A 26,682-nucleotide genomic window follows, 5' to 3' on the forward strand; every position below is an offset into this window, starting at 1 on the left:
TCAGCTTATTTTCATGGAAACTGAGTCTGTGATGCTCAGTGTTTTGAGCTTGGATGTCAGTGGGACTAAGCCATCACATTGTTTGTTGTACCTCCCTATGAGGTTTTGGTATTCCATTTCCTTTTGCACAAGTTATAATTTAAGAAGTACTCTCTGATTTTCCTGCCTTTCCCCTAAGTGCACAACATGAGATTCTTGTGAGTTATTTTTTCATAATGCACTGAATTGTTAACACAGGGCTTCAACAACTTTGAAAGAAAAATGCTTCAGTTAGAAACATTCCTTTATCTAAATTTCTGCATGATAACTTCTTATTTATTTATTATTCAAATTCATATAGCCAGCCATCTCATATATATGCCTCTGGGCAGCTTACAAACAATTAAAACAAATATAAAAACAACAAAAAAGAACAATAGAATAATTTAAAAACAAGAAAAAAATATAAAATATATTTATATAAAATATAAAAGCATATAAAAAAACCATAATAAAATACATAAAACTCACAACCAAGGTAATCCCATTCATCAAAACAATCAGTACAGCCACTGTACTATCAGCTTTATGAGGATGGTCTACCTCATAAAGCTGACAGGTACAGTGGCTGTGCTGATTGTTTTGGAATCACGACCAGATGAGCTAATCCTACTTTATTGTAAAAACCAACTTCTTCCTAAATATGTTAAACTATATTGAGAAAGTCTGGGATCAAGAACAGAAAGGGTGATAATTACAGTTGCATGAACTGTAATTTCTGTAATATCACTATTCTAATTAAGGCAATTGTGAAATTGTAAAACTGTGTTTGTCATTAATACCTAAGGAGATCCAAAAAGCCACACACTGATCTATAAGTGGATAAATGTTGGAGTCTTGGATTATGATGAAGAGTCAAAACTCTACTTGGTACATAAGACGGACAAAAAGGGCCTTGTTCGAGACATCAGTGGGAGACGTATAATCAATGGAGGAATGACAGCTGAAGGTGGGCTTCGATTTAGTTATCACCAGAATGCAGAAAGGAAGGAATTCAATTCAGTACAATTTCTGTATCAGATTAACTATATCTGATACATAAAAGCCCTGTGTTGCAGTGTATCTGCTTTAATAGGAAACAGCTGAACATTTTAAAATAGCTTTCTCCTGATGGTCTTGGGAAGCACCATGTGGACAAATTCACAATTATTTATAAAACAACTTCCACTCTTATGCGTACTGCTTGCATTTTCGGTCATCACTTGGCTGATTTTATAACCCCTACAGAGACCTTTGAAAGAGGCAAAGAGATGAGGAAGTGATCAGTCCCTGACCACATCACCTACAGTCACAGGAAGGGATAATAAACAGATAATCAGATTTGTGCTCTGATATACAGCTTATCCATGTGTCCTTGTTGTCCTGGCACTGACATGAGCCAGTGTGCTATAGTAGTTAAGATGCTGGACTGAGAACTCAGATTCTAGCCCCTCCTTAGCCACAGAGACTCATTGGGTAGTTTTGAGCCAGTTACACTCTTGTAGCCTAACCCACCAAATACAGTTGTTGTGGGGAAAATTGGGAGGAGGATCATCTTGTGTGCTTCCTTGAACTTGAGAATAAAAGACAGGATATAAGACAAATAAATAAATAGGCTGTTCATTGTTTGTTGAGGACATGTCCTCACAACACAGCCTTCATCTTGGTGCCAGTCAGCCACTAAGTATTAGCTTGATCTGGCAGGAAACTAGGATTGACAAGCAGAACAAGCCCTCTCCTGTGTCATTGCATACAGCAGAAACTTGAGGGAGGTTCAGCACTCCAAACTGCCCCCTTCTCAATGGGCTGTGGGGCTCGGTGCCCCTGTATTTGTGCTTTAGCAGACAGGATTGAGCCTTGCCTGGCAGCCAATTTCTTTCTTTTTTCTTTTATTTCCTATTTATGTCTGTATACACAACTCCCTCCCCTGCAAACATTAAAGTGCATTTTGCCGTAGGTAGCAGATGCAAATTGATATCTCCCCCAGCCTCTTTCTTATCCTTGTCCCAGAGAACCTCTTCCCGTACTATCCTTCAAGACAGCTCACCAGAGAGGTAGGTCCCTGTCTGGTTGAACACTGCCGTTCCCTAGAGGCTGGGGAGGTGCACTTGTTTGCCCAGTTGCTGCTGAACTTGCTTTCAGAAGGGAAGGGCAGGCAAGCAGACAGGCTCTAGATGGTGGTGGCAGTGCTGGAGCTGCTTGGGGACACACTGCACATGGCCAGAGGCAGCTGTGGCATGGCAAGGCAGCACTGCTCCACTCTGGTCAGGCACCTCCCTGCCGCAGCCTTTTACAGCAGCTCCCACGGGCCTCGTTTTGGAGGTGCGGGAAGAGGGATGCCATGGGGGTAGCAGTTTTCCAATCCACATACTTTCCTCCTGTTTCAGGGATAGGAATAAAGCACATTGCTGGCTTGTGTAATGAAGAAGCCATAGGAGGAAGAGGATATGGGAAAAAACAACAGTGTTACTGTCTGCTTCTGTGAAGGCTGTTAGTTCCTCTGTAGGTACCATTGGATTACCACTGGTTTTCAGTCACAGGGCAAGTAAGACCTGCTGAGGGCAATTTAAATGAGGAAAGCAGAACAGGAGGAAAGGGTTAAAAGATGCATGGTCTTGTTACTTTTAACTAAGAAGAGAAACAAAGCAGTGGGAGGCATGATCAGAGAGTTACTATTGTCTCACTTAATTAGACATGTTGACATTTCTCCTCAGTAATCCTCTAAGTCTGTTTTGATTCTCTTACCCATTTTTTTCAGCTAGAAGGCTATTAACTGGACAGTAGTCTGGTTACACGCAGGCAGTTTTGGATACTTAAGCCTTGACATTCTCTGTTGTCTCACTTTCTGATCTCTGCTTAGGGAGACCCCCACTGATCTCCTGTCAGTATTGGGTGCCTCGGATCCGTTTGCTTTTTCTTGCTGAGGACCCTTGTGTTTTTGCCCAGCGTGTGATCTCAGCCCACAATTTGAGGAAGAAAACACAGGCGCTCTTGTTATATAACCTCTATGTGGACTGTATGCCTGTGGATGGATTGCAAAGCATTGAAGAGAGAAGTTTGCAAAATATGAAGCAAATGGCAGTGGAAACTTCACATCTAAAGAAAGGAAGCCAGTAAGTTTCACAATACTTTTTCAAAACTTCATTGGATCACTTGTCATGTTTGGATTATTAATTCTTGTTCATGACAAGAGAGGCCCGGCCAGCCAGGTAGAACTTGTTTTTTTCACATTTCCCTTTCTGTTCCTTCTTTGCTACTCCTTTCCCTCCTTCTGCACATGCTAGAAATGTAGTCTGCAGTGCCAATGAAAAGGAAAAAATGAATAAATACAAGTCAGAGCAGAAATTATTTGAATAAAGTTAGGTGCAATCACATGCAACTATAATTTGGAATGGCATGATACTACCAAGCATTTTTATACACAAATATGCAAAGTTTTAGCATTTAAAATTGTTAAAATATAGGAACCAAATGGTGGAATTTAGATGGCTTACATAGACTCTTCCTTCTTGTTAGAATTTCTTTTTGTGATTCACTGATGATGATGCTTTATTAGGAAATGCTAATATATACTCAAATCAGTATAATCAGTGTACTGTGTGACTGAATGGAAGTAATGGAGATCTGTGAACAAGAAGTGAACTAAGTGTGAAAAGGATCTTGAAGCTTTCATTCTATGGATTCCATGGCTGGAATAAGTTGAGATACACAAGCTAGATGAATCATAAACCAGTCATGGTGTAATACATCAATCCATCTCACTATATTGTGGCATTTGGATACAGGAGTTGAACTTAATATAATTAGTACCTGGGACTCATAGTATTTATGAATCATCCATGGCTGAAGAAGAATAATCTGGTTTTAGATAAGAGTGACAATAATACCATGAAATGCCTACAGAAATCTTTGAAGGGTATCCATCCTGATAACACCCCACTTCTCCTCACCCAGTTTCTTAGCATTTGAGTATAGGATCATCCCTCCCTAAATTATAGTACTATGGATTATTTTCCTTTTGCCTTTCTCCTTGCATCTTATATCCTATTAACTTTGCTCTGTGTGTAGTGATAAAAATTCATGCCTAGCTATCACAGGTGAGTAGTTGCACAGCTTGAGACATTGTTCAGGGTATATGTCTCCATGCTCATCATAAGATCTATCATTCAACCACTTTATTGGGCCCAGATGAGTATCATGTGTAGGTGGGGATACTTCTCCCAGATAAGTATCAATATTTGCTAAGTGTTAGAGAATCAGCTCTGGTATGTCCTGGTATGTCTCCCTTTCATTTTAGGGGATTTGCTTCAGATTTGTTGGATTCTTGCATTTTTAACTCTCCCTTCTCAGTAAAATGCAAGCATTTGTAATCAATTCACAATTATAATGTACTGTGAAATGTATGGAATATTGCTCCTGATTCTCTTTCTTCTGTCTAATACAGCCTTAGGTGCAACATAACTATGCTCCATTTTCTCTTAATCTTGCTGTTCCATTCTCCCCCTCATGAAATTCCATTAATGTGCTGCAAATGCTTTTAATGAAGAAGCAAAGCATAAGTGAGCACAGGAGACCTGAATATGGGACTAGAGGTATATGCGTGACACAGACATATCATTTTGAGAGGTCATTGTTCATTCAGTTAATTAGTTTTTTAATTATGCTTAGAGTTTTACATCGGCTGCACCTCCTGGGAAAGGAAGTGTCCCTAGACTATGAGCGTACCATGAACATGATTAACTTTGACACAATTGTCACTTCGAAACGTCAGATATTCTCATATGTCACTCTGCCTGAGAAAGAGGAAGAGAAGGTACCAGAGAAAGGTAGGTAGCACCCGAACACATGCACACAGAGATAGTGAGAGAAAAGAGAGATTATAAAAATTCTTATAAAATGGTATTTGTTGCTGTTAATGAAATTTTAGTAACACAGTACTAAACACAGTTTAGTATCTATTACATACTGTTGACAAGATAGGGAAGTTTTGTCAAAACTTTTTTTTAATACACCAGAACAACAATTTCCTAACTCCTTAATTCATCAAAATTCACACTGGCAAATACATAGTTCCATGTCATGTATTATTTTTAATGGAATCTAAAATACAGCTTTATATAAGCATTTTTAATATCTCCCAGCAATTTTAGCTGAAGTAAGTTGCATTGTACTCCTAAAATGACGCACACTCACTAGATCAGGTTAGGTCATCTGATGTACTCCAAATGTTTTTTGGAGGTCCTCAGAAATCTCCTTTCTTTGAGCCATGAACACTTCCGCATACCTGGGTTGTAAAGATCAGACTTCGATAGTGAATACTCAGAGCTCTGTTCTTTAAATAAGCAGGACCTTCCCGCTCACACCTGATCATCATCCCATTGTTTGAAACATCTGACTCTAATTTCCCCTTCAAATGAAATGATAATCCTAGAGGTTCACATACTGTTGTCACACACAAATATGTAGCTTTGAATCAATAAATAAATGAACAGGTATAATGTTTTTGACTCATTTGTTTAATTGGATTATCCTTATCTAGTTTTAAGACTTATATGGAGAAAAGATCACATTTTAGGTTATATCTATGCAGAAATATTGAAAATTCCAAAGGGTTCACAAACTTTTAAGTACCGCTGTATAAATATATTGAAAGATTGATAGAATTGTTAAAGGATCTTTAGCAATAAATGAACATGAAAGAAAATGAAAACAGTGAAAGAAATTAGAATGAAATTAGAATGACTGAAGAAGAGAAAATATGAGTCTTGTATGAAGAATATTAGAAGATTTAATGACTGAATTTATAATGGATGTTAGAAAAAAGGATGTGGAATCTGTTTGGAATAGAGTGAAAAGAATTATGTCTAAAAGTGCCAGAGAAGTGTGTAGAATTAGAGTAATGGCAAGAAGGAAGAAGGATGCATGCTAGAATGCTGAAGTGAAAGAGACTATGGATGAGGAAAATGCATGTAAGACAACAATTACTGCAAAAAATGAGGATGAGAGAATGATACTATATGATGTGCTTGTAGAGAAATAAATTTCTGCAAAGATTGTAGTTAAAGAGGAAACAATGATTAAGATTAAAAGGAACAGAGAAAATGACGAACAATTTAATGGAAATTAAAGCAAATGTTTTGGAAGTGGATGTAAAGGTTAAAGGATACTTCAGCAGAAGGATGAAATTAAAAATAAAAGTAATGAAATAATTTGAAACTGAAGTGACAATGATGCAAGAAGTATTTAGGGATGTCTATGAGAAAAATAGTGACATGCTGAAGAGGAATTGAAAAGAATGTAATAACTGTGTGTGATCAAGAAAAAGCTTTGGTTAGATGGTGTGGATGAGATCCTCAAAATCAGGGATTTAAATATCAAAAGGCAATATTTGAACTGATATACAGACCAGTTGGAAGCCAGGATGATTTGCAACCATAGAAAGGTATGGAGAGAGATAGCCATTGTGTTACCAAAGGAATATTTAGATACCTTTTCTTCTGCCTTTATTGTTTGTATGCTTGCTTGCTTCTTTTTATCCTTTTTTTTTTTTTTGGTGCTGTGCCTAACGTTGCTTATTCAAAAGGGAACAAACGGGGGGGGGGGTATGTATGCATCTACCTGTATTTAAGAGGCATGCTTGCGAGACTGATTTCTTCAGTAACATCCTTCTTTTTATCACCAGGCCTCATTGAAGTTCCGGAATACCCATTTAATGAGCAAAGGGAAACTTTTAGCTTCATCTCTCTCCTGACACGGCCAGAGGTTATCATGGCTTTGTGCCAGGTGCGAGATGAATGCAATAAAACCGCTGCAATGTCTCTCTTCCATTCCACCCTGACTAAGTATGGACGACTTGAGGAGTTTGAACAGATCCAAACGCAGACCTTTTCCCAGGTATCAAGTTATGACAGATTCTTTGCAGAGAGAGGATATGCGAGGGGTAAGGGACTATAGCCATTGTGTGTTGTGTGAAAGAAGCCCATGTAATACAGTGCTAGAATGTTATATTAGGCCAGACAAGACTTGTGCTTACTGCTCCTCAGAGCATGGAACTCCCTCTTCCACTCGGGCTACTGAATCACACACAATTGCTTTCATGATTAAACTGGAAGAAATTGAAGAAAAGAAAAACCACCGCTGCTCCTTTGAGCGTAACGGTGAATTGTGGCATGAGGGCATAACCATGTATAGCGATAGCAAAAGTAGTTCACCTAGTTCAAGTCTAGGTGTAGACCACAGTTGATTGGCATCAACTGCAATGATACCAATTGCACATCAGCGAGCTTGGGGGTCATCCAAGACCTGCAGGCTTTCAGCTTCCAGAACGGCCCATTGAGGGCTAACCATGCTCAGTGGTCATGAAATGCTGGCTGCTTGGTTTAGATTGAGGGAAAATAGCTGACATAAGCACTGTCCCGGATACAATCAACCCGGTCTACAACATGGACCAGACAGCATACCTTTTAGGTTAGCGTTCATGCTTCTGTGATTATCATTATATATAGCAATATATACCACAGACATATTGGACATAGTATGGTTTAAAGTGTGAGGAACCAGAAGAGCTTTGAATAAAAACAGGTACTGTTGATTTCCAGACACTGTTTACTGTTTTGATTCCTGGATGCCAGAGTGTTATTCTGCAAACAGCAATAACCTAGTTCAAGACTGAAAAGCTACGCATGCATGTTCTCTACTATCAGGGACTGTTTGCACAGAAGAACTTCCAAAACTTTCTTTAATCTCCCTCAAACTGAAAAGCAGCCCAGAAGTTTGAGAAGAGCCCACTTAAAAGAAAAACAATAGGACATATGCAGGTTAAATATTCAGAGGAGATAACGTTAAAGCTGTTTTATGTGGAGAAAAATAGGCAAGATCCCATAAAATATAATAACATCTGTTTATGGGCTTTTTAAAGGAAATAGTTGAATGTTAGAAAGAAGAGCTGCTGTGCTCATATTTTAGGAAAACCAAGGGTTTTTGTTTTGTTTTTGATATCCTTAGGAGTAAATGTTGCATTCTTCTTAAAAAATAGATTATTTCAGTGTAACATTCTATGGGGAAAGATTTGTTTTGGTGTAGATTGCTTTGGGAACTGTTGCTGCTATTAGCAGAACGTTATTAAAGTACAATAAAATTCTTCCTGTTTACAGAATAGTATTCTGTGGACCATAAAACATGTAATAAGCCCGTAATGGCATATTTTTTTCTAGTCAAAGCCGTCTCAGGGGGATGATTTAAAATGGAGGATGGAGGTGGGGAGGGAATTTAATAGACACCCCTCTATTTTTTTCACTGCAAACTTCAGCCACTCTTCCCCAAAAGGGATAGTAATAGAGGTGTGTACTAATGTAAAAGCAACAGCCAGAAAAGGGAAGGACTGACCACCCACTCCCCCTGCTGCATTTCTTTAGAATCAGCAAGTATCCATTGCTGTATCCATTTACTGTATGTGTAATATGAAGTTTGAAACCAAGATGAAGATTCTTTTCTTGTTTTAACTTCCTGCAGATTTCAATGTTCCTCAAGGATACATGGATCAATACTCTAAAGATAGCCGTGAGAAGCAGCCTGAGGGACATAGGCAAAGGCTGGTATAACTTATATGAGACAAAATGGGAGGTATATCAGATGTCCAAGCTTCATCAGTTGATGGAGCTTATCAAGTTTATGCTACAAGACTCAGTACGTTACCTGGTCCAAGATTCCCTTGTAAACTTCACACAGCTCTTTCTGGATGCCTGCTACAGTGTCCTGGATTGCCCTGAAAATCTGGACTGGGGAGAGGACCTTGTTAATAGCCCTTACAAGTAAGACAATTAAGAAATGTCTCAGATCTGAGGAAAGAAAAGAACATTGATCAATATGCCTGACATATATTCTTTTGCCTATGATAGGAACTTTTACACATATTTTGCCTTTTTTAAAGACTCCTGATGAGGTAGTGCCATTGCACACAGCATTTGACATATCCATGTGGATTTATATCATCCTAGGATCAGTTCTGTGCCTTTGTGATCTCACAGTATTGGCTCAGTTTGGCAGCTGAGCCAGCTTATTTTTGGCTCAGCTGAGATATACTTGAAACTGCTGCAAAACTAACTTGTTTTTTTCGGGATGTTCAGTGGAACATCCTGCTTCACCTGACTTCTCAGCCTCTGGATTGCAGCTTTCAGGGGGAAAGGTGGCTTGATGGCTTTTCAGCTTCCCAACTGTTCCAAAGAAACCACTATTTACTTATTTTTTGCAGACAGCCATACAAATAAAAACTTGATGTAAGAAAACAAATGGGGCAGCAAATAATTCATTTCAATTTAATTTAATTTAAATTGTAGGAATGGAGGAGTTGGTGATACAGAACCTGTGGCAGCTCAGGACTAGGGTCATTTTTGCTTATTGTGCTCAGCATTTTTTGGTTTGCAGAAGTAAAGATGAATGCAGATTGTCTTCAAATAATTTTTGAGGATTTGGTGAGAGAAAACTATAGTAGGATGGAAGGAACTATGGTCGGTCAGAAAAGAACTTACTACATTTTTGACATGTTTCAGCTAACAATTAGAACAGGACTGGTTGTCAAATTGCAAGGACATACGTCTACAGTTTTGATTTCATTTAGTTATTACAACAAGTTGGGATTAGAACTTCCAGATCCCTAAATAGAATAGCCAATAGCTATGCTGCTAGGAATTCTGGGAATTATAGCCCCAATGCATCCAAAGAGCACCAGTTTGGATTAGCAGTGCCTTAAAAACAGCATTTCAAACAAGTGTAAGACAAAACAAATGTCAAAACAAGCAATGGGAAATATTGGGGAATGTAGTTTGAATGACTTTTAACCTTCCTTCCTTCCTTCCTTCCTTCCTTCCTTCCTTCCTTCCTTCCTTCCTTCCATCCATCCATCCATCCATCCATCCATCCATCCATCCATCTTTCCATCCATCCATCCATCAGTTTCACTCATCATGCTTGTTCCACCTTGCCCTGGGTTAATGTTGCAGATACTAGGGTGGAGTTATTGATTCAAATTTGTTTACATTCCACTGGAGTGGGTGTTTCCTTCCCTCTAATTGCTGTCTGCAGGTACTATCCATGTGGCCCTCTCCATCCTGCTCATCCTACTCTGATGCAAGGTCATAGGGGCAGGAAGTTCTCCAATTCCAAATGCTCTTTGTCCATCAGTACAGGAGAATACAGCTATGCCTCAAGTTGTTTTTTTTTTTTTATCATATGGCATAGCAGTTCGGTGTTCATGCTGCTTTTTTTTCTTGCTGGGAAATCCTTGTGAGGTCCAGCAGCCAGATGTGTAGACTATTTAGCCATGACAACTCACGTTGCCCGGGGTGCACCACGAGGAGGCTAGTCTACATTGCACCTAGCTGGGCTGAGAGAGAGTGACTGGCCCAAGGTCACCCAGCCAGCTTTCATGCCTAAGGTGGGACTAGAGCTCACAGGCTCCTGGTTTCTAGCCCAGCACCTTAACCTCTAGACCAAACTAGCTCTCTATGTCTCAAGTGTCCAACCCTAATGCACTCCTATATGTTGCGAGCAGGATTTAAGATTGCCTTATCCAGTAATCTTTCCTGCATTCTCATGGTTCCTGCAACAGTACCTAGAAGGGAAATACTTGTAAATGTGAAGGACAGATGGCCCTCATTGTCTGCCAGGGTTCCATGGCAGTCTGCAGCTGTGGATAACAAGAACCTGAGTTTATGGAAATTGGAGAATTAGGTTCTGGAACTCTGAAAAAAAAATCAAAAACATTTTTGCAAAGATTGGTAGGTATATACCAGGAAGATTGTGGGTAGGCAGACTGATGGGAAAATCAGTGGCAGATCTCTGGGAAGATGGGAGAGTGGAGACCTGATGCATTCTTTGGTACATGAAGATGGATCAGACCCATCTGCCCAAAATCAGAGATATGCACAGTCCTTTACCATGGACAACAAGGTCAGGTTTGTATTTACTAACTGGGGTTATGCAAAACTGTGGATAGCAAACAGGAGATAACAAGGGCCACCTGTACCTAATTTACGTAAGTGTTAACCTACTTGCACCCAGACACTGCATTGTTTTTTAATACATTCTTGTATAGATGTTAATAAAGACCTTATAACATCCATTAACATTACATTTTGATAAACTGGCAAATTGACTCAAAATAATACTCAGCTGGAATATTTTATCCATTTTAGGATACAGTATTATAGAACAGGTGTCAACCAATGTAACAATACTCCCGTGAAAACCATCTATTTTACTATAGTGACAATATTGGCTCCATTAAACATTGTGGAAATGCCTGGTAGTAGAAATGTAGGATATGTATGTATATCATGGGCTCCTGGTTCTATGGAACGCAAAAAAAAAATAGAACTGGAGCATGTTTTTCAGCTCAGTGCACTTTTTAATTAGCAAAAAGATGAGTTAATGCTGGAAGCTATTTATCCATAACACAATGTGAGATTTCCATATTCTCCTTTTGCAGGCCACGAAAAAATCCCCTGTTTATAATTGATTTGGCTCTAGACAATCTTGGTGTCCATTTTAGCACACCTTTGGAGAATTTTGAGGCATCACTTGTTTCTCTTTTTAATAAAGGGATCTTGGCTACACATAGTATACCACAACTGGAGAAAGTGAGTTATCTTCAAGAATCTGAAATGTCTTCTCACCCTGATATATGTTTCATCTTATAAAATGTGCACAGTTATACTATTGCAGGTTTCATTGTTTATACTAAGGAGGTTATCCCAGAATACTCTTTATAGGTCCTAAATAGTTCTTTACCAAAAAAATATGTCGCCATTTGTTTTTCAACGGCCACATGCCAGTTTTATGAAGATATTATACAGTATTGTGAACAGGTACTCCAAATATTTAAGGAAGGGATGCTGGAGATTTTCAGGCCAATACCTCTTTTTCAGAAACTACTGTAATACATTTCTTTGGTTAATATGTACTGAGATTTAGGAAAAGAAAATTGACTTTGATTTCACATCCTGATATTTTGGGAGTGGATTGTGGAGGAGAGGGCTAGAGAAATGTCAATTAATTTGTGTTGTATGCTTCATATAGCCACCATATACAGAGATATAAAGCCTCTAAAATTTTAAAAGGGCAGAAGATAAGGGAGGATTTTGCAGAAGGATTTAGCTAACATTTTTAGCACTGACATATTGCCAGAGGAGGATTCAACTAACACTTTTCCGATTGAGGAAAACATGTCAGATTTAAATGAGAAAGTGTTGGCAATAATACTGTAATTTTAAATCCTGAAGCTATTAATTCTGACACCAAAGTAAAGGCAATATCTGAGATGTTTCATTATATGTATTTATCTTGATGCTTCTTTATAAAGTGATGTGCTGCAGATTTTTTAAAAAAATATTTCAAAATTCAAATCTCAGGACAAATCATTGTTAAAGTGACTTTTGGAGTAAGTTGAAGGTTTTTTATTCAGTTCTTGCAATAAGCTTCTGCTGAATTGGCTAAGGTGGGAGGTCTTTTTACCATCAAGAATTTCTATCTTCTTGGATTTATTCTTTTAAAAAGAGAAGAATACTTTCATTGTTTTTCACTGAATGCCAGCAAGCCATGCTAAAAGGATAAGTTAGCCAAAATATTTAATCTCCCAAAAGCTGGGGTATGAAGCTTGCTACTGTGAACAGCTTGTAGAGATAAGCTGCAACACAATTAAGGCAACATTTGGTGCAAATCACATTTAGCATGGCTAGGAATTCAAGCAGGGTTCCATACATTTAATAGCTGGATCTTTGAATTGTTTATAATGGACCAGTTCTGGTAAGCATGTATGGTAACCTTCATTATGATTATTATTGTAAAAAAGAATGGTTTCTATAAGATACTGAACTCAAAATATAAGGGGAATATTGTTGCTGTGCATAGTTATGGGTGCCTTTTAATTTTGTGTAACCACCTTTTTAGAGACAGTGGAAGCAGACGATAATCCTGTTTATGCTAAATGACTCTTCTTTTATCTCTTTTTCAGTATGTGCTTGAAAACATGTTCATCTGTGGCATACCATTGTTAGAGTCTGTGGGACTGAATGAGCCAGCTGTGATAGAATTGCGGAATACCATCTGCACATGCATCCGCAAAGCGCTGATCCCCCTTCAAGCTTATGCCAAGAATTATGAAAAGTACTTAGAACTGAATAATCGCGATATCCACAGCCTCTTAAAGTAAGCAGCATTCAGATGCAAGAGCAGGAACTAAAAACTGAAAGGGTGGATTGATGCACAACCTACTCTGATTTTACTTTCAGTGGAATTAAAAAGAAAAAAAAAGTAGCTTTCTAAAACACATTGGCTTGGATCCTAAGGTCTTTCTCCAATTACATTTTCATCAATTTCCTGTCCATCTGCAGCTCCCCACCATGTTCCCCATCATTCCCACAGGTCCCCCAATTCTCAGGAGCAGGTGTTTGGCACAGAGAGAAGGGAGTTAGGAAACCTCTATTACATGAATACTGTGCAGTTGACTGAAAGGACTATAGATTGTGCTTTTGATATTAGGAACTATATCGAGTTGGTTGTATTTTCTGTAGCATCAGTATGATTACTGATTGTTTTTTTAACGCAGCTGAGTGGTGTGAGTCACTTATTTTCAGTCTGGATTGATTATTTTTTTACCTTTCCTAAAACAATGTATATTTTGAGGCTATTTCACACTGAAAAATTGAAAAATTACATTTGGCCACAAATGTACACTGAATAAGAAGGCACAATCACTGCTCTTGAATATGCAGTATAGGCAGCCTTGACTCCTGGAGGAAAAACTAAATATAAATCTAATGAATAGATAAAGGAAGAAGTATTTTTGACAAGTTGGTACACTGATTTTAAACATTTATTTATTTAAAATACCATTCACATTTGAATATACCTTTTCAATGTTCACTTAAAATTGTAATTGTCAAAAAAAATAATATGTGTAAAAACTCTTCATAACACCTTTGTATTTTTAATGGCCAACAGTATATATAATTTTTCAGCCAAAATGCTGAAGAAAAGGGTTTTTCCCATGCTATATTAGTCAAACTGGAATTACCTTGCTGCATAAAAAATGTTCTTTCTTAGCCTAATCATTAAAATCTTATAGTGATGTATCTCATCTTTATGTCTTCTTATATAATAATATTTAATTTTCTTAATTTTTCTTTCATCTAAAAAAACTAATGTTTATATATGATTTTTCTTCTCACCCTTCACTCCTGTGTCCATCTTTCATAAATGCTTGCTGTCACCATCAAGGAACTGAGCTTTAAAATACTGTTTGTAAAATGCATGTTGCTTCTCATTATCTTTCTTTCAGCTTTCTGCTTTAAACACTTATTTTCTGATTTGCTTTGTGCCTATTTGCCTTTTATGTCTTAGATAACCATTTTTGCAAAATAATGATTTCCTACTGTGTACCAAGTTGAATTTTTAAAATTATTTTCTTAATCATGACTTTCCAGTTGATCACCACTTCCTAAGGTGAGTGTGTAAGTGGAGCTACAGATTAGCTCTGCGTGTAGTGCCATTTTATACAAACAGATTGAATCTCCTCATATTTAAATTTGAGGTGCCCCCATGCTTCTGGGTGCCTGGAACATCAGTGTGTGTGTGTGTGTGTGTGTGTGTATTTATTTATTTATTTTAATAACAATATTTTTATTCTGACATTTTTATTGCAGCAATTCAGGGCGATCTACATAATAGTGAAAATAAAGCTGTCATAACATAACATAAATATTACAAATGCAGCCCAGGGGTTACTCTGCACATCAAAGGTCCATTTGACCAGGATGGTTTTCACTGCTTTGCAAAATACAAGGAAGATGGGGGTTCCTCATAACAGTGGGGGCAAGATTTTCCATAACATGGGAGCCCCCAATGAGAATGCATGCCGCCAGCCACCTACTCCTTTAATCTCACAGGGATTAGGGCTCAGAACAGCTCCTCTCAGAACAAACATGCAGGATGAGATGACTATTCAAAGAGACAGTCCTGCAAATACAGGAGTGCTAAGCCATACTGGATATGCTTCAAAAAGTTAAAACTAACATCATGGATAGGCCCAGAAGCCTGTTAGTAACTACAAATTAGGCTTCTCAGACTGACTGTTATATAAACAAAATCCAAGGGTAGGCTAGTCTCCCTTCTCAGAAAAGATTGGCATCTTTCTCAAAGTGTAGGAAGAAGAAAGCCAGAATTTAATAGCTTTGAATTGCCTATAAATAGGCTCCGCATTTGAAAATGAAGTGGCTTTCAACCCATTGGGAACAACCTGAACTGAAAGTGATTCTTTTTCTTGCATGATTCTCTTAGGGTTCTCTTTAGCAAGATTTATTGAGATTAAAGGGTTAAGGATACAAGAATTCCAGCACATGAATTAACCAATATATTTTAATTTACATTAAGGCACAGACTTCCCAAGCCTCTCTCTCTTGCTCTCCCTCTGAAGGAATGTAGACCTAAATCTTTATCAGTGTGAAACCTTTTCCTTAATAAATCTTACTGGTTGAAGGTCACAGGAAACTGTTATATTGCTGTTCTTCTCCTGGCCTGATAGAGATGACAGTAACCAATGCAGCAACCTTAGCACATGTTTAACCCTGCTAAGCCTACCTCATCCTGTCATCCTGAGCCTATCTGCCCTTTGGACCAAATGCTGTTTCTCAATAATCGTCAAGGGCAGCCCTGTATAAAGTTTATTGCCGTAGTCTAATTGTGAGGTGATAACAGCATGAGTTACCACTGCAACGTTATGGTGATCCAAAAGGCCTAGAGCTGGATCATAATGCAAAAAATCCTAGAGCTGCGTGTAGCCTTTCCAGTTTATTAGCACAGGAACTGAAAGATCTAGTTTTTTTCACATAAAATCAGAGTTAAATATGATCCAGCTTGATCAAATTAGAACCGCTGTATTAAACTAGTGTTGTTGTTACATGCTGAATAAAGTGTACATGACTATCTGGTTCCTAAGGCAGGGGTGGATGACCACTTTGGTCCTGTGGGCCACCCCAGGTCCTGATGCAACCCTCTGGGGACCATACATGTTTAGGAAAAACACAGTCATCCCACCACCGCCACGTATGCCTATCCTACATTCATATATACACACTTACTCCCCCCCTCAGAAATGTACTGATTTTCTCCCTTTCTGCTGAGAGGAAAAGGAAAGTAATGAGGTTTTCCTCCCTTCCTTCTAGCAAAGGAGCAAGAGATCATTGCATTTCTGCTGTCATTCAAAGGGCAAATGCAGCAATCAGCCTTTCCTTCCAGTAAGGGAGAACTAAATGGCTGAGTTCTAATCCCGTTTGCTGTTTTTTGTGTCCCGTTGATATTTGATGGCAGATGACTCTGGGGACCACATCCAAGTCCAGGTTTTCTGGGGAGTTTGGTCACTGTTAGACTATTTCCGTGATCTGGAATGTTTCTGCCATAGTCTTCATAGGAGAGATTATATTCCTCGGCCTCTGAGTTTGCTTTCTGACATCATGCAGCTGGTGCAGAATTCCCTTTTCACAAATCTGGATATAATTGTTACCTTTCATTCTGAGTGGGAATTCTAGGAGTTGTAGTACTATCATATCTGGAGGGTGCCAGGTTGGAGAAAATGATTATATACAAATGTAAATACTTAAAGATACTGTGGAGCAGCACCCCTTCCATATCTGTATTATCTGGATTTGTTGTTTGCTGTAAATGTATTTCTGTTTATTTCTAGAGAATATGAGATCAGTTGCCCCTCTGCTCCAGAAGTGAGGGAAATAGTAAACAAGCATTTGGCAGAAAAGGAGTTGTTGGACAACAGTTTGCCAAGCTTCATGGTCATTGGCCCTTTTCATCTCAGTGTTGAAGGTGTAAAGCAGAGCCTCTCCAAGAAATGCAAAGCTTTGGCCACTTCAATGCTGGACATATTGGCCAGGAAATTACATCATCAAGTAGAAGATGTGAGTTTTATTCTTGGTACACTGCATCTAGAGGAGTGGCCAAATAAGTAATTTTGTAGTTATTTCTGGAAATGTGCAATTATTTTGCCACAGATGCTTTTTTGGCTTCATGTGAAAGCCAGTATAAAGTTCAGAAACTGAGACCCGATGTCATGAGTAAGGATGGCGAGCAGGGGGCTCCTTTCCAGACTGTTAAGCGCATGCGTAGCACTGAGGAATTGGTGAGCCATTCCAAGAGGCACAGATTGGGACCGCCTTAACCTGTGGGGTTTATATGGCTGGGTTTTTCCCATGCTTGTTCAGTTTGTTAGGATTACTGTTATGTATTAGCAATAAAACATTAGAGAACAGTTCCCTGTCTCAGAGTGTTTCCTGGGAGTCAGGACACCCGAACTACCCATTGGGAGGAATGATTATCATTTTCAAGATTGCATTTCCTCTGACTTTCTTTACAATATCTCAGTGAAGACACATGATTTTGTGGCCAGATGTCTTCTTCTGATTCCAGCCTATGTCATTGCTTGCTGCTTGTGGAGAGGGCAGTGGTGAGGAAAAAACAATCATAATGATGTTCACTAAATGTTGTCTTGGAGACATGAAAAAGGGTTGTGAGATTACTGGTCTGGGCAGGACCCGACGGTCCATATAAAGTGTAGCTTAGTCTCAATTTCAGACGCCTTACTACTTTTTGATGTAGTTGATTGAACTCTTTGTTTCTGACTTAGCATTGACAGAGTCATTACATCTTTTTGCAGATCTGTGATGCTTTCAAGGCCATCAGCCGAAAAATTTACGAAAAACCAAACAGCATTGAGGAACTGGCTGAGCTGCGGGAATGGATGAAAGGAATCCCTGAGAAACTGAAAGCGCAGGAGGTGAAATGTAGTCAGGGAGATGGGATCAAATAACTGGAATGTCACATATAATAGGTGGGGCTTAGACTTATATCTAAGCTGTTTTTATCCAGGTCTGTGTAGTATTAGAACAATATGTATAAACTTCCTTTTTTAATATAATTTGTATTGAAAGCTTTAATAACAATAATAAAATAAAATACAAACTAAACCCAGGAAGAGGGAAAATAAAGAAAAAAGAGGAAAAAAAGGTATACAAAAAAAGAAAGAAAGAAAGAAAGAAAGAGAAAAGAATAAGAGAAAGGAAAAAGAAATATTTAAAGAAATAGCTTCTGATCTTCATCACAAGTACAAGCAATAATTCATCACCCCTATAACATTACATGCAAGTATCTCTTCTTCCCATAACCCATCTCTTATCCATACACAAATCCATAAATCATTAACACTTCAGTCCTAGTGTCAGCAAAAAATCCCTTAAAGGATTCCCAGATTTATACAAACATGTCTTATTTTAAACTTGATCAAACAAACCAGCTTTATACTCCTCCTTTTGGCTTCTAACAATCTTAAACTTCAGTACATTCAGATGCTATCGTGGAATTTAATCTCTCTTCACTTTTTCTTTTTCCCATCCCAAAGATTTCTTCAAGGCTTTAACCAACTTCTTTTGTAAGTCCAGTGAAAAGTCCTTATCCAGTCAATCTCTTGGCTTGTCATTTGTATTTCTACTTTAGTTGTTTTCTGTCTTATACTTCATACTTTTTTTTATTTTCACTATTTCTGCAATTTTTTTATGTTCTGCATCAGGCAAAATTTGTTTCATCTCGTTATCTTGTAAAGAGATGAAACAGATGTATCTTCTGTATCTTTCAGGATGTTCTCTTTCACATCAGTAATTTCTTCTTTAATATCTTTTGGACATAACCTATTCATAGAAGCATGCATCATTGCTGAGAATTAATCTGCTATTTTTTACCTCATTCTTCAAAAATTTCTTGAAGCATTTCAAATGTCAAAGTATTTTCTGTCATTTTGCAAGTTCCAGTGCTGGCTAAAGACAAGAGACAGGCTTTTCACTTTTTTTTCCTTTTTTCCTTTCCGCTTGGAATCTTTATTCCCCTCTAGTGTCCAATTTCTGAAATCATAAAGTCTCAAATTTCTGTTTTGACTTAGGATAGACTAAACAAATTAGTTCCCATGCAGGTGCTCTTTATTTATATAATTATTTCCAAAATCTTATAGCAAAAGTCCTAATATTCCATTATTCCAAGCTTGTCTGGTCCCTTAATTTGTTTGTAACTTTCATGAATCAGATTCTTATTTAGCTTTTTGCCATTTATTTTTAATTCTTTAAGTTCTTAAGCTTATAGTTGATTTTTCTTTTATTCAAGAATGAAGGTAAACTCACCAGGTGGCTTTTCAAACTTCTTGTTATGAAGGTCTCTAATCTTTAATCAGCACTGGAACTTGCAAAATGACGGAAAATGCTTTGACATTTGTACTTGTGATGAAGATAGTTGAATAGGTAATTTCCAAAAGTGATTAGAAAGTGAGTTAGTGAACTCAGTGTCCTTTAAAAGACTCCACCGTGGTTGAGAACATGATGGTTGCCTTTGTCTCCCAGTGCTCAAACCCACAGGAAATCACTGTCCTGCGGTCTACTCATGAGGAGAAGCCATCCAGAACATGAGTGGGTGATCTTCTGCCCACTCCTTATCTGGAGAGGTTCCATGGGGTCAGTCTACTCACCGGTCTTTTGGTCTTAGCCACGGCCATCATCTCCACTCATTCAGAGATGTCTTAGGCTCTCCATTCCTCACCCGGAAGCTTCAATATATATAAACTTTCTTGAAGGACTAGTCGATGAGTATACAAACATTTATTTTTGTCAGACAGAATGGGAAGGCCTTACTTAACTAATGAATTCTAAAGATATTTCCAAGTCCCTGATTCTGTATTTAAGTGAGCTGATGCAGATTTTTAAGAAACTGCAACCGTACATGTTATCTTGCATTGTTTATGAAATCCTGGAAATCAGATTTTACATCATACAAAAAAAGACATATTTCATGCATCTGCACTGCAGTATATACAAACCAGCCTATAGAACAGTAAAGCTCTTGGATTCAAACAAAAGATGTAGATGTCTGAGGACAGAAGTGCTGTAGTAGTAGAAATACCGATCGGTATATAAACTGCATAGCACTCTTGCTTCAGAACTATTTGTTCAGTTCTTAATTTAGATACTGAGTATCAGCATATAACTCAGCTGAGCACTAGCAATATCAGTATGTTTTGTTGCTTTCTTTCTTTATTAAAACTCTGCCTTTCTTTTCTGGTAAGTGCTCAAAATGGATAACAAAATATAAAAACACCCTAAGAGTTTGAAAAGTTAAACACATAAATTAACACTACAATTGATACTAAAATCATGGAACAGGAGATAAGCATTTTTATAGATTTTCTAAACACACAGAGATTAGGGGCCAAATGCAGCTCCTGAAGGAGTATGTTCCATAACATGAGAGCGACACAAGAGAAGGCCTTCCCTGTGTTCCAGAATGTCACTGAGTGCAGAGGTATCTTTGAAAGGGCCTCTCATTCAGCTCTTAACAGTGGACAAGATTGTAATAGGTAAGGCATTGTGTTAGATAGTCGGGCCTTAAGCCCTTTAGAATTTTAAAGATCAGAATCAGCTCTGGTAAGTGATCAGCAGCCAGTGCAGATCTTTTAGTACTGACATCATATGATCTCTCTATCTGCATCAGTTATCAGCCTAGCTGCTGCAGTTTGTGCCAGTTGCAATTTCCTGATACTTCTCAAGGGAAGGGTAGCCAAAGTAGAACATGTTACAGTAATCAAAACAGCATGTGACAAGGCACAAATCCAATTGGTTCAGGGATAATTACACTTAGTGCCCTAGATATAATTATACAAATGTGCTCCTGGCCATAGTCACCACCTGTAAATCTAGTAACAGCTGAGAATCAAAAGACATCCAGACTGCAAACACTTATTCTGTTGATTCCCAGGTTATTAAAAAATGTTAAAAAAACATGATTGGGTTGGCAATAATACAGTCTTGCAGTTGCCTACAGGATCTGACAGGCTTTAAGAATTATCTATAGTCTTATACTTCCTGAAGTAATGCTTCCTGAGGTTTTTAGGGCCTGCTATGCTCCCTGTGTTACTATAGCCTAACAATCAAGCAAGAGGGCTATTTCCTCTTTCTTCTTCCTTGTATCTGAATCTCACCATACTAGATTTCATTCCATAATGGAATGAAATGTTGATCATGGAAATAACGCCTGCCTATCTGTTTTTCTCTCTGTGTGTATCATTCTATAGGAGTTGATAAGTAATGTTATGGAAGAATATGAAGTCATGGAGGAATTTCTCTACAGTTTGACTCAAGATGACTTCAATGACAAGTAAGCACAAGTCATTTCCCCTGCAGTCAGAGCAAGACCTTTGGCTGCAGCTATTATATTTTGTGCCTCAGGACTTTATTTACACATCAGAGGGCTTCATCAAATCTCTTTAGGCAGCCAGAAAAGATACCCGCTGAACTACCTTATTCAAATGCAGAAGCTGTGGTGGTGTGAGCCTGCAGCCTGGAATTGAGGCAATCTTGTAGTTTCTGACCTTTTTAGAAAACTGGAGGCCTTTATTTTACCTTGCATCTCATGAAACACCAATGACTTCAGTGACTATAAAGTGTGAGATTGTTAGGCTGCATATTGCTGTGTAGATGTAGAGCATTCACAAGAACTTGTGAATTGCTCAAGAATGTCTGCTGCTTGCCAAAGTTTCAGTGCAACTTTATACTACAGGTTCAATGCAAATCTGTACAAAGTAAAAATTTGGTCCTAACCTATACAATGTAAGGAATTAGAATTCATGCTTTTGAAGTTGATAAGAAAGCATCTAGAGATGATTTGCTCAGGGTAACATATAATGTAAGCCGAAAGACCCTGAATGTAATTTGATATTATTTTTAACTTGTTAAGAATTTGAATAGCGTGTTTGATTTGCAGCATAATTTATTTACTATTATCTCAGTGCTCAGGCTCAAAAATATCCTATGATGCAATGGGTCATAATTTTTCCCATTATATAGGTTGAGAACTAACATAGCAATTGTCTTCCTTTTCACTGAAGCTTCTTTCCCTGAATTATAGCATGGTTTGCTGTGTGGCATAGCCAAAGCTATTTTATTTAATATATATCCTGCACTTACGTGCTCATTGTACACATGATGGAACAGCAATGTGATATTGCTATAATATTGGTCTAGTGGTTAAGACAACAGACTAGAAACCAGGAAACAGAGAGTTCAAGTCCCGCCTTAGGCATGAAAGCTGGCTGGGTGACCTTGGGCCAGTCCCTCTCTCTCAGCCCAACTCATCTCACTGGGTTGCTGTTGTGGGGGAAATAGGAGGAGGAAGGAGTATTAGGTATGTTCACCACCTTGAGTTATTTGTAAAAAATAATAAAGGCGGGATATAAATAAAATAAAATAAAATAAATATTGGGGGGTTAATGGGATCATTTTTTTTTCTTTTCATTCCAAGATTTTTGCATGTATTTATTTGTAAGAACTGTGTTGGCTCTATCTTACCATAACCCAAGAGACATTCTTGTGCTTTCAGGTGGGCTGCAAGTAACTGGCCTCTGAAGATCGGTACACAAATTGAATTAATAAGGCAACAGCATCTCGAAGATGAGGATAGATTCCGTAAAATTCAACTGATGGATCAAAACAATTTCTTGGAACGTTTGGATGGCCTTCAGGTACTGATCCCTGGTTGCAGATTTCTCTGCATTCTCCTTAAGCAAACATCCATGTGTATCTGAGCATCATCTATGACAAGATTGGCACATGAAATAACCACATTGTCAAAACAACTGTTCGTATTTAATTCATTCACTATCACCATCAGGGTTTATACAGCCCCATGCAGTTTCCAATTCCTGCAGTAAATGTTCTTTCATATGTAGACAGGTCTTTTCATATAAAAAGGATGTATTTCCATGGCTTTGTTCAGGCAATACACTGAATCTGGTCCTAAACTTATTTTCACGTCAAGTCCTATGTGGAGATTCCCATATAAATCTGGAATGGATCCCATATAAATCTGGAATGGTGTGACTTTGAATTATTTGAATTTTGTGTTTGTGTGTTTGTGTGTGTGTGTGTTTATGTGTATGGAAGAATATGCAGCTAAGAGAACAGTTGGGTGGGGGAGGGGGTTGCATATACACTTTTTGATTTATTTTTAACCTGAAAGTCATTTAGAATATGAAGGGATAGGGATCATTTTAAGGATATGTATGTCTGTGGTGATTAAAAGTTTAAAAGTAAAATATATATTTAATTTTAATTTTTACTCCAATCCACTTTTAAAAAATCTATTGATATGGTTCTGCCCTCTTTGGCAATGCAGCCCTGACATGTCATTCCAAGGCTGGTTGTTAATCCCTCCTCTAAAATGCATTGAAATTATAAACAAAAGTCAACTATACAACTGAAGTTGTGGTTGGAAGAAATTTTCTTCATAAGCCTATTTTCAAATTGACGTATTTGTCTCATGGATTCTCTCTCCGTATATATTACACCTGCTCTGTTTCCCAGCTTTCAGTGGCTGGATTTTCTGCACACATGGATATTGGCCGAGCCCATGAGATAGCCAATGAGGCCAGAAGAGTCAGGAAGCAATTAAAAGAGTCCCAGCAGTTGGCATTGCTTTACAATAATCGGGAGCGTATTTTTGGCTTGCCTGTGACAAACGTAAGTGTCCATCCTTGTCCTTTCTTCTTCTTCTTCCTCTTCTTCCTCTTCTTCTTCCTCTTCTTCTTCTTCTTTTTCAAATTTAATTACCGCCCATCTCCCCCAAGAGAGGGACTCTGGGCGGTTTACAATAAAATCAAACTCTGATCGTAAACATTAAAATCTCATAAAACCAGACACATTACAATTATTATAAAATACAATAAATAAATATAAAATCCAAGAGGGTATAAAATCCAAGCTGGTGGGAGGGGCTCTAGGGTGTGTGCCACTCCCAAGAATGGTTGCTCACTTTCCCGCCCCAGGCGAGACGGCAGAACCAAGTCTTCAGGGCCTTCCAGAAGGTCAGGAGCGAAGGGGCCTGCCTCACCTCCAGGAGCAAGATGTTCCAACGGGCCGGGGCCATGGCAGAGAAGGCCCATTTCCTGGACCCCGCCAGATGAAATTCTCTTACGGACAGGGTCCACAACATGCCCTCTATGGATGACCGGGTGGGGTGGTCTGATGTAATGGGGATGAGACGGTCCCTCAGGTAACCTGGCCCCATGCCATGTAGGGCTTTAAAGGTGATAACCAACACCTTGAATGGGACCCGGAAGCAAACTGGCACCCAGTGCAGCTCGCGCAGTAAAGGTGTTATATGTGCTGATCTAGGGGCACCAAAAATAACCCACGCAGCTGCATTCTGGACCAGCCGAAGCTTCCAGATACTCCTCAAGGGTAGCCCCATGCAGAGCACATTGCAGTAGTCTATATGGGAGATGACGAGGGCATGAGTGACTGTTCAGAGGGCCTCTCACTCCAGGAATGGGCGTAACTGGCGCACAACCTGAAGGTGAGCAAAGGCCCTCCTGGCCATGACTGCCACCTGCTCTGTGAGCAGGAGTCATGAGTCCAGAAGAACCCCAAGTTACACAGCAGGTCTGTCTGGGGCAGTACCACCCCATCCAGAACTGACAATTGTAAAATTGACAAGATGACAATTTCCCAGAAACCGAGGAGCCATCAACCCACAGCCACTCGGTCTTACCAGGGTTCAGTTGAAGCCTGTTGTTCCCCATCCAGGCCCCCACAGTCGCCAGGCACCACGAAAGGGCAGTCACCGCATCACTTACCTCACTCAGAATGGAGATGTATGATTGGGTATCATCAGCATACTGATGATACCTCATCCCATGCTGACGGATGATCTCACCCAGTGGTTTCATGTAGATGTTGAATAGGAGAGGAGAGAGAACTGAGCCCTGCGGCACCCCACAATGGAGGGGTCGAGGGTCGGATCTCTCCTCCCCTATCACCACTGATTGGGAATGGCCCTGGAGGAAGGAGGTGAACCAGTGCAGAACTACATTGCCCACCCCCAACTCCCTGAGCCGTCCCAAAAGGATACCATGGTCAGTGGTATCAAAAGCCGCTGAGAGGTCAAGGAGAGCGAGGATGGATGCACTGCCTCCATCCCGCTCCCGCCAGAGATCATCCATAAGTGCGACCAATGCAGTTTCTCTCCCATATCCTTTCATCATGCTTTATAACCCTTTGTGAGCTGATGACAACAACAAAAACTTCCCAGCTACTACATTAGACTCTCAGCTAACCAGAACTCAAGCAACCAGCACTCTCAAGGAACCGTCAAAATAATCAAATAAATAATACAGTAGACTCTCAGTTAACCAGCACTCACTCTCAAGCAACCGGCACTCACTCTCAAGCAACCGGCAAAAAAATTGATTAAAAATACTTTAAATAAAACTTAATAGTAACTCTCAAGCAACCAGAAACTACATTTATCTGGCATCTGCCAATCCCCATGGGTGCCAGTTAACTGAGAGTCTACTGTACCAGTTTCTCATTACAACTTCACCATGTTGCTGTCTGTATTTTCTGAGCAGGTTGTCTTAAGACTCTTCGCTGTGATCCAGCTGAAATGTTTTCCTCTTGTCTAAACTGAAAAGAGCAGAATTAAACTGGCATATATTTTACTGTCTCCACTGCCAATTCTGGTTACCTCTGTTCTGTCTGTGAGCTGGAAAATGTGTCCTCAGTTCAAGAGCTGGGAACACGACTCTTCTCTTCCCCCATTTTCTCAGCATCACCAGCCAGTGGGAAAATCATGTGCCAATCACATCACCTGCGGGTATAGTCATCTGTCAGAATTTATCCTACTCTTCACTTGCCACCTCTCCCAGCCTAGGGACCCGCTGCTCAGGCTGGGAGAGGTAGCAGGTGAAGGGGAGAGAAGACTCTTTAGCCACCAGATCTCTGACCCAGTCCCTGGCTCAGAGACTGAATCAGTCTGAATAGCTGACAGCAAGAGTCAGAAGTGACAGGTACAGGCGGGTTATAATAGCTGTCTCTCTCTGCTGGTTCACCAGGGAACCCTCCACCCCCCCCTCGCAGATGCTGTTTGGGCTGGTTTTGAACACGTGCACCCTAAATAACAGCTGAGGGTTACAGGGGTGTGTGGTTGTGCTGTGGAGTGGAGTGGAGTGGAGTGGCAGAGAGCGCCAACTCTTCCTCTTCAGTTTAACTTTTTGGCTCCCCACTGCTTCTTCTAGTAATCAGTTGCTACTCAGACTAATCCAGGTGTCCAAGCTGGCAATCAGCCTGGAGAGCTGGGGAGAGCCCTGTTTGGGGGAGGTGGGGGGGAAACTGCCTCAAATTGAATAGTGCTGGAAGACAATGCTCAGGGACCACTTTTACTGCACATATTGTATAAAACTTACTTATTAATTGAAGTCCAGAGAAATTCAGTTACAGGTTTTATTAGATGTTCCATGACTAAAGTCTAATAAATAAAATAGCCTGGTTAAAAGTAATTAAACTAACATTCCGTTTTTACTGGCTGAATGGTTTATCTACTGTTGAGGCAACATGGGATAAAAAACTTTATACTGAATTTTATAGCAAGCCCATGTTGTTTCCATTTTCTGCTTTTTTATTATTATGTGAAATAATATCAAAAATTGTGGGGGGTAGTTAGCAGTATCATGTTTATACATCTTATGCCAAGAGTGTCTAAACCCATTTTTTTTAATAATGAATTCCGATGGAACGT

The 26,682-nt window shown here is 39.1% G+C and overlaps 1 protein-coding gene across 1 annotated transcript in view; it reads left to right on the top strand.

The window, feature by feature from the left end:
• The window catches only part of DNAH1 (dynein axonemal heavy chain 1), a 168,063-nt gene that overhangs the window by 10,034 nt on the left and 131,347 nt on the right, over positions 1–26,682 (top strand). The window contains exons 6-17 of the mRNA XM_063291915.1: positions 827–988; positions 2,879–3,131; positions 4,687–4,844; positions 6,701–6,912; positions 8,530–8,828; positions 11,504–11,654; positions 13,028–13,221; positions 16,754–16,979; positions 17,735–17,854; positions 21,185–21,267; positions 22,489–22,630; positions 23,472–23,627. Coding sequence (XP_063147985.1) covers positions 827–988; positions 2,879–3,131; positions 4,687–4,844; positions 6,701–6,912; positions 8,530–8,828; positions 11,504–11,654; positions 13,028–13,221; positions 16,754–16,979; positions 17,735–17,854; positions 21,185–21,267; positions 22,489–22,630; positions 23,472–23,627 — 2,156 coding nt within the window. The remainder of the gene's footprint in view (positions 1–826; positions 989–2,878; positions 3,132–4,686; positions 4,845–6,700; positions 6,913–8,529; positions 8,829–11,503; positions 11,655–13,027; positions 13,222–16,753; positions 16,980–17,734; positions 17,855–21,184; positions 21,268–22,488; positions 22,631–23,471; positions 23,628–26,682) is intronic.

Source organism: Candoia aspera, chromosome 2 (genome assembly GCF_035149785.1).
Source record: "Candoia aspera isolate rCanAsp1 chromosome 2, rCanAsp1.hap2, whole genome shotgun sequence".
Lineage (NCBI taxonomy): Eukaryota > Metazoa > Chordata > Lepidosauria > Squamata > Boidae > Candoia > Candoia aspera.